Here is a 9983-nt window from a genome sequence, read left to right as displayed (position 1 = left end):
TTTTTTTTTAAACTAATCACATAACTATTAAATTGACATTTTATTAATTCAAAAAATATAGAATTATAAATATTAAAATATTAAAATCTAATATTAAAAAACTTAATTATTTATATAATAAATAATAAAAAACAAAAAATTTTCATAGAAAATTTTTTAATTATTTTATGTATCTGTTATATGTAACCATACTTCTTATTTTTTTTAATTTATCATTTATATTTTAAATGATAGTATTGAGTAAAGATAGTATTGAGAATATATAAAATGAAAATATATAGTATGATAATATTTACTAGCAATCATTAAACATATATATATATATATATATATATATATATTATATATTTAATATTTTAAAAAATAAAAAAATCTTACATAAAATTAGAAATTGAATAATTAAATATGTTAATTTTGAATACTAAAAATTTTTTTTATTTTATTTTATAAATTTTAATAAGGAAATTAAAAAATGTTAGACTTCTATTGATACAATTTTTGATACAACATTATGATATAATTTATATTCTTTAACCGAAAGACAATTTGAATTTGATGAATATAATTATCTTCCAATGTGATTAAAGTATCGGATAAAAATTCAAAATGGCATCATATAATTAAAAAATATTAAATTTTATATTAAAAATATTAAAATTTATATAATATATGTATAATTTTTAAATTTTAAAACAAATTTTAATAATTATTGATAAAGATAATCAATTATATGTAAAAAATAATCGATTTTATATATTAAAATTTATGAAAAATATAAAAACAAGTTCAAAAAATAATAATTCTTTAATTAAAAATTTAATCAAGGTCGTTATTTTTGAAATTTATATATGAAAAAAAATCTATATAAAAATTTATTTCAAATTTTCGAAAAAATAAAAATAAAAAAGAAACAAAAATAACTAAATTGGAATATTAAATTTTAATAGTATATCTGAAAAAACCCTAGAATAAATAGAATAAATAGAGAGCAATAATACTATAATGAAATTCATAGCAATATTTAATGTATTTACACATGTATTGTGGCGCCAAAATCTCATTCTACTATGAGTAAATAATAAATATTATCTATATCAATTATACTTTTATCGCCATTTTAACATTCTTAAAGTCTCATGTAGTAATGAAGGATGAAAAATATTACACAGTATTTTGAAAATACTGTACACTCCAATAATAATATATCGATATATTCTAATGATGATACAAAAGAAGAAACGAAATATAAAAATTCAAAAAAAAAGCGCAATCGTGTAAAAATTAAAATATCTCGAACGAAATCAAAAGAAAGAATATGTGACATTATAGAAAGTAGCAGTGATATGATTGATAAAACACCTAGTCCATTTTCTAAATTAAATAATGAAAACAAAAATTTATATAAAACATCCAAAAATTGTTCTCTTTCTGAAAGTTTTCAAAATCATTTTGAACACAATGAAACAATAAATCATACTTTATGTGATATAGATTTGCAAACAAATAATTATAATATCAAAAATGAAAAGAAAAGAAAAGAAAGAAATTTTAAAACTTGTTTAACCAGTAACAAAAAATATAAAAGAGAATCAAATGATAAAACAAATATCAATAAAGATATAAATACAAATAATAGCAATGATAAAAAATATTTTAAAAGAAAGGTTGCCGATATAAAAGAAAGTGAAAAGATAGAAAGAATAACACAAAATCATGTAAAACCAAAAAGAGAAGAGAAAAAAGATAATAATACAAATACAACTATTTTAAATCATAAACAACAAACTAGTAATTTATTAAATTATTTCAGGTAAAAAATTAACAATTTATATTTAATTATAAACTATGAATTATTTTTAAGATTTATTTTTATTTTCATATAGCAAAACTCCTGTTAATTTAGTACATACAAATATGACAAATGTATCTACTCTTGTAGTAAAAGCTGATGTACATATAGAAAACACTATTAGACATGGATTATATAAATCAAAGTTAAATAATGGAATATTATCAAATAAAAAAAATAAACCAGAATTTTCTGAAATAGATGATATTCAAGTCATTGAATCTGAAAATATTGATATATCGAATAATAAGGAAAAAAATCAAAATGTTGAACAACATAATAAACATAGATGGTCATTAAGAATCAAACTTCAAACTCATAAAAATGAAAATATTATATCAGGTACCTTAAAAGTGGTAAAGATATTAATTTTAATTCTTAAAAATATAATATATAAAAGTTTTGAAGAAATATATATGATGAGAAAAAATGTATATAAGTCTCCCAAATTCTAATAATACAAATTTTGGTTGATGGCAATGAATTTTTACACTTTGATCGCTGAGTTTTTTTTTTCTAATATTTTATTTCATATATGTCTATTAATTATATTTGTTTTTTACTAACTATTTTTTTTCAAGCAGATGGAAGCAGTGATGAAGAATTATTTTCACCAAAGACGAGAATTATATTAAATAAAGAAAAACATAAGAATTTTAAATCAAGTAAAAATATAAATTCGGAAAATTTATTGAAAGAAAAAGATAAAGAAATATCAAAGCAAACAAATGTACATACAAAATTAAAAATATATGATCAATTGAAAAATCCAAAGTACAATTATATAGCAAACAATAATAAATGTTTAAATAATAGCCATAATGAAAATAAACAGAAATTAATTAACTTTAATAAACATGAATTGATAGAAGACAAAAATTTATGTAAAAATCATAATTCTAATTTAGAAAATACTATAGAAAATGAACAAAATCATGATAATAATTACAAAATTATTGGCGATAACAATTTAAAGAGAAAAACATCTGATAAATTAGCTCCTTTATTTACAAAACGAAAAAAACCAGATCCAGAAATAATAGCAGCTCGCCGGTTGTTTTTACAACCAGATGTAATTGATAACAGTAATAGAAATGCAAACAAAAAAATAAATGTTCATGGTACATTACCATTTCCTCTTATAAGTCATATTACACAATTAAGCAATGTATTATGGAATGAAAATAACATTTTTCATATTCCACAAAAAATTCATAGGAATTACATTCCAAATATAAATTTAAATCACTTTAAACATATCATAGATTTTTCCAAAAAGGAATTAAAAACATTAGAAAGAATTAATAAACCAAAAGTTCAAGAAGCCTTAACAGATTTAGAAAAACATTATACAAATGTAAAAGATATGTGGAATGTTATTTCACATATTGTTAAGGAAAAGCCCAAAATATCAATATCAGCTACAACAAGAACTAGAAAAAATAAACAATTACAGAATAAAGGGACAATGGAATATAAAACAAAAGTAGATCAATTTGAATGTTATAATTGGACTTATAAATATAGACCAAAAAGTTCTTGTGAAGTAATTGGAAATGAAGAAGCAATAATAAAATTGAAAGAATGGTTACTTGGATGGAAAGCAACTTTTACAAATGAAGATATCAGCAGTGGAGATGAATTTTATTCGTCTGATAATAGTCGATCAAAAATTATTGAAAATAATCAAGTAGCAATATTATTGGGACCATATGGATGTGGTAAAACTGCAAGTGTTTATGCAATAGCAAATGAATTTGGTTATACGTAAGTATTAAAAGATTTAATTAATGCAATCTTATATATTTTCTAAGAAAAGAAATTTTTTTTGTATCTTTAGTGTATTAGAATTGAATGCATCATCTAAAAGAACTGGAAAAAAACTTTCAAAAGAATTAGAAGAAGCAACTAAATCACATCGAATTAAAAAAGATGAAAGAACATCTATTTTCTGCAATTCACTTTCAAATGAAATAATTACCCCAAAAATACCACAAAATTCACTCATTCTTATAGATGATGTTGATATTATATTTGAAGAAGATGAAGGATTTATTTCTGCTACATATCAATTAGTATTAAATTCGAAACGACCAATTGTTATGACATGTAGAGACATTTGTCCACATTTGAATAAAATGGCACCTCAACAAAATAGGATTTATTTTAAAGATGCTCTTAACGATAGAGTTTCTATTTTACTAGAATTAATTTCATTGGCAGAAAGCGGTTATAGACTTCCTCCTAATTGTATAGCGGTAAGTTATGCAATTAAACTAATTGAGAAAAATTCATCCAAAATTAAACATTGTCTTAAATATCTTTTTTAAAGATTTTTTAAAAATTTAGTAAAAATCTAATATAATTTAACTTAATATCATATGGTAAATATAAAAAAGGCAAATATTTATTTTCTTTTATAGGAATTATTGCAGTATGGAGATTTACGAAAAGCTATATTACAATTACAATATATATTACTGTCTGGTCCACCACAAATATTAAAACAAACTATAAATTTTAAAGATTCATTTTGGCGAAAGATGAAATATTATATATATAAGCCAGTAATTAAAGAAAATAATTATAAAAGAAAAAGAGAAAAAATGATAAATAACGAAAAAACGATTGCTGATAAAATTATGTTATATGATGTAGCAAAAAAATTAGATAATATAGCTTTATTGTCATCTTTAATTGATATAGAAGATTCTGCATTAAATTTAGAGCAAATAAAAATGCATCCCAATTTGTCTTTAGTTGAAAATAGTGCTCAATATTCAGCTTCCAATAATATTTGTTCAGAAATAGCTGAATGGATGGGTAATCAAATTATAAACAAAGATCAATTATTTGGCTACAATGAAGTACAGTATCAAAATAATATTATGTTACGAAAACAATTAAGTAAAGGATTAAATATAGCCTTATCTCATACGACATCATTATTGCTCGATCGTCAAATTATGGCAACAGATTATCTTCCATCTGTGAGAACGATATGTAGAGCTGAAGAATTGAGAGCTAATAGTAATAATAAAAGAGGAAATCGTTTCTTTCATTATCTTCATAATTTGAAAGCACCATCTACATTTTTCAAATCTAATGTTTTAGCAGCAGCATGCAAAGTAATGTATGACGAAATTGACAATGAATAAAAATAATATTAATACATCATGAACATTTTTTTATATTAAATATGTTATAAAATTCGTAAATAGTGCAAATATCATTTTTAAGCATATTTTTAAAAAATATCATTAAAAAATATTATAAGAATTATTAAAATTATAGTATTAATATGTTCATTGTTTAAATTTTAGAGGTCAAGTAACATAACAATATAAAAGTTAGTATAAAAAAAATGTTAGTTAAAATTTATTTATTTTAAGCAATTGAATTAGATGAAGCGAGTTGAAAACAGCGAAATGTGACAAAAATCGAAGTGTTTCACTTTGTTTATCTTGCTTTATTTACGAATTTTAATTATTTATAACTTAATAAAAAAGATGTTTAAATTAATATTTTTGTATATTAACTTTTATATTTGTTTCTATTTAATAAATTCTCCAAGTGATATCCCATGAATATATTAATATTCTATATATCATTTGGTCTCTCATTTTAAAAAAAATAAATTAGAGATTATTCATCATATAAATTTTTAAAATATTTAATATATTTCAAAAAAATATGTTTAAATGTTTTATATTAATAATATTATAATAATAATTAAGTAAAAAATAATTACATTACATAACTCTTTTCAAAGTGTGAATGTATAAAATTATTAAAGTTATATTACAAATTATATTATACATGATGCCTTAAATCATTTATTAAAATGACAGATTATGGTCTATTTGATTTATCATCTATTATGGTGATTGATTTTAAACTAAGTATATGAATAAAAGATATATTTATTATTAATCAGTGTTTTTTATTTTATGATACTTTTAATAATATTATATAATATTTTATATATAATATTTTTGATATTTTTTATTTTTTACTTTTAAAATGTAAATTCTCTTTAAACTTTTCACATGATAAGCAACGTTGTAATATAACATGGTATCGACCAAAATTAAATTGTTTACATATAAGTTAAGAAGTAAATCCTAATCAATATTTTTATACATTAATTATAGTATTTTTTTCGATGTCTAAAATTAAAAATATCTTTTATATTTTTTAATACTTTTTCCTATTCGCGGATTTAATATTCATTATTTCACTTCTCTATGATCCAAAAAATTTATTATATGTAACCAATAATAATAAAAATAATAATGGGTAATAATTCTAATTATAAAAATTTAATTCTAGTTAAAAAAAAAAACTTAATAAAAAATTAATAAGCAAGTAAAATTTCACATACAATTTTATGTGATAAATAAAATATATGTATATATTTTATTTATAAATATATTATATATATTAGATATATAATAAGGTTTTTAATATATAATAATATATAATAAGGTTTATATATAATAAGGTTATTAATCACAAATTAATCTTCTACAAATACAAGAATTCTATAGTACAATACATTATGAAATAATTATTTTTTCGGTTATAATACACTGAATTATTGAATACATTATTTGCTTATAAATAATTGTATTAAATATTGAAATGAGAAAAGTATCAATTCGGATTCGTATTTATTATAAAATGCATAATATTAAATTAAATAAAATAACAATTAACTGAAATATACAATTAAGAACATTCTTGTTTTTATTCCCTAAATGTTTTTCAAAAACTATAATACAAAAATACAAAATAAACAAGTATAAAATAAACAAAGTTTTCCATTTTAAATAAAACAATATAATGTATATAATATTCTCTCTATATATTATTCTATATATATGACAAAAAATTTTATCTTTTTCTAAAAGTTTTTTTCTAAAATTATTTCAAATTTTAAATATATTGAAATTCAAGTTATGAAAATACTGATTGTTTAACTAAATTAATTGATTAATAAAATACTTAAATAAAAATCGATACTCTCATACTTATTTGATTTGAAAATTTTCATAAATTTCAACAAATAAAAATCCAAAAATATCGTAAAGCAATAGGAATTCATTAAAAAAAGATTTTATTTTTATAATTATTATAATGATAAATTAATACAATGATTTTGACTTATTGAGAGTTTATTGAGCTTATGATCATTATAAATCTCTTATAGATTTGAATCAAAATTCAATTTAATTACATTACTCTCTCACATAAGTGTTATCAAGTGTTTCAAAGTGTAAATATGAAAATGATTCGAAATTTGAATTATATTATATATCTATGCTATCTTTGTAATTTATAACAAATCAATTTACTAAAACAAATAATTAAGTTATAAAAATATTCTTTAAATATATTAATTACTAAATCAAACATATTAGCTTATTTATATATCTCAACTTTTTGAAAAATTATAATTTTAAAATTTAGAATAAAAATTATAATTTATTATAACATATTAATTTATAAATATAAATTTAAATATATAAATATTGTAGATAATTGTATAATAGCAAAAACAAATCTTATGGAGATTATCAAGATTTCAAATAATTTAAGATTTAAGATTTAATTAAAGATAAAGATTTAATAAAAAAAGAAACATTAGATTAAGATATATCAATTAATTAGTAATGTAGTTGAATTATACAATTGAATAATATGTATATATTTATAATAATTACGTCATTTTTTTCATAATTAATCAATCGAAATATTGCATTATAATATTAGATTCATTATATTAACCTATTAGATAGATTGTTAAAAAGAAAACATATAATTATTATTTTCCTTTAGTTATAGTTTTTCTTTCGTTATATTTTAATAATATTGTAACTTTTCTCAATTTTTATTATTTTATTTTATTTTTTTTTAAAAAAGCTTTTATCTTATTATTAAAATGAGAATCAAGTATCAAGAATATAAAATAATAACTAAATTGGTCATGAAACTATTTTCATATATCAATTTATAGCGATGAATATTTCGCAGAAATGCGAAAATAAAATATAAAAATAAATAAAATAACACTTGAATGATTGAATAAATTATTAATATCGAAATTGCATTATAACTATGACTATGATTAGTTTTATATTTATTATTTATATATTAATTATATTATGATAAAATAATAGTAAAATAATCTTTTTATAAGAAGAATATATTTTTATAATTTGAGTTATATTTTTGAATAAAATATTTGCAACAGCACTAACTATATTGAATATCTGATACATTACAATATATCATGATCATAGAATATTTAATCAAAAAGATTTATAAAACAATTGTTTTAAAATTTCTAGAATTAAAATTTCATGAAAATTTTAAATTTCAAAAATCATTATTTTATTTACAAAATTTCTTAAAATTATTAGAATGTAAAATTCTAAAAATATATTAGAAAATTCTGGTATAATATTTTGTAATATTTTGTATAAATAATTCTATTAAATTGAAAATAATGGATATTTATAAATATAAATATATATAATCATATTTACTCTGAAACAGTAGCATTATAATATCGATTTTATATTTTTCATAGCAATTCATTATTTTCTGTCATTTTACATGTAAATTAAACAAATTTTCCAATAAATTTTTCAGAAACTTTTATCAATAAATAAGATATTAAATCATTATAATAATATATAAATTTCTTAACTTTAAACAAATATTAATTTCAAATTTTTAAAACAATGTAAAATTTCTAATTTTTATCGTTTAATTTTATCTACGTTTTGCTTTTTTAAAACTAAAACAAAAAATATTTTTAATGGTAACAATTTAATTAAATATTTTTATAAATCTCTTGATAATGTTAAATTTAATAATATTCTAATAATAAATTTTTATATTACACAATTTTTAATAAATAATTATTAATTTTAAAATAATTTTATAAAGAAACTATATACAACATAATGCAACATTAAAAACAACATTATAATTAAGGAAATGTTAACAAATTTTACTGCAAAAAATATTAATCCTATACCAGCATATGATACAACAAGATATAATGGAGCAATTAATCTCCAAGAAAACGGTAATAAATATTTCGTTGATTCGAATCAATATTCACCACGTAGTACAAATCTTGGATTTCCTTCAACATGTACGAAGATAGATAAATGGTCAAAGAAAGAATCGGTAAATATATAATCGATTATTTAAAATACTTTTAAAGATATATACTTATTCGATTAAGATTATTACTCTTACATATTATTTATAATGTTATTATATATTTTAATTGCATCAAATGAAAGAAATGATTTTAATGTAAAATAATATGTTAACCAAAAATTATTGAATATATGTATATTCACAAATTTCTGATTTATGTATAAATTATATCGATATATTTTATTGACATTAATAAGATGAAATGAAAAATGATATGTAAGTATAATCATATAAATTCTTTATAAAAAGTTATACAAAAAATTATGATACATAAAAAATAGATTTAGCTGAAATAAATAATGTATATTATTAAAAAATAAAATAATCAATATTTGTTTCATTTGAGTATTTATCAAGCTATATTTAATACTTTTATCCCAAATAGTTTATGAAGTAGTTTCAAAACTATAAATATATATAAATTTGATTATATTTTTATATTTTTGGGATTAACACTATATATTTCTAAATTTATTTATATTAAAACATATTAATTAATTTTTAATACAAAAAATACATTTTATATGTTAATATTAAAAAATGAAATAAATTATCAGATTCCGTAGTTTAACTTATGACTTCAAAATGAATTAAATATAATAAAATATAATAATGTGAATTAAAATATCGATTTAATAATATAGTTAATATCAATACATAACGTAGAGAAGATTTGGCTAATTTTTGGATGATTTTTTAATATATTGTTGACAATCATATTTATATTGGATTAAAATTTTTAAATTTAATTTTAAAAAAAAATTAAAAATTTATTTTTTTATAGACATGAACGAAATTTTTCTTAAGATTTCTTTTGTATATGCTACTCAATATATATTATCTAAAATTTTACTAAAAGTATCAATTCAATATAAAAATGTTTACTAATAGTTAT

The 9983-nt window shown here is 18.4% G+C and overlaps 1 protein-coding gene across 2 annotated transcripts; it reads left to right on the top strand.

Moving 5' to 3' along the window:
* Nucleotides 1-951: 951 nt before the first annotated feature.
* On the top strand, nucleotides 952-5023 carry LOC108000153 (MATH and LRR domain-containing protein PFE0570w). 2 transcript variants are annotated; one of them, XM_017060357.3, is made up of 5 exons: nucleotides 952-1810; nucleotides 1884-2191; nucleotides 2434-3616; nucleotides 3690-4107; nucleotides 4273-5023. In XM_017060357.3, the coding sequence occupies exons 1-5, from the start codon at nucleotides 1152-1154 to the stop codon at nucleotides 5005-5007; spliced, it is 3303 nt and encodes a 1100-aa protein (XP_016915846.1). In that variant the 5' UTR covers nucleotides 952-1151; the 3' UTR covers nucleotides 5008-5023. The 2 variants fall into 2 exon arrangements, with proteins under 2 accessions (XP_016915846.1, XP_016915845.1); XM_017060356.3 differs by having other exon boundaries at nucleotides 969-1810; nucleotides 2431-3616.
* Nucleotides 5024-9983: the final 4960 nt, after the last annotated feature.

This window comes from Apis cerana, linkage group LG11 (assembly GCF_029169275.1).
Source record: "Apis cerana isolate GH-2021 linkage group LG11, AcerK_1.0, whole genome shotgun sequence".
NCBI classification, from domain to species: domain Eukaryota; kingdom Metazoa; phylum Arthropoda; class Insecta; order Hymenoptera; family Apidae; genus Apis; species Apis cerana.
Note: the sequence above shows the minus strand (reverse complement) of the source record. Positions and strands in the feature narration are given on the sequence as shown.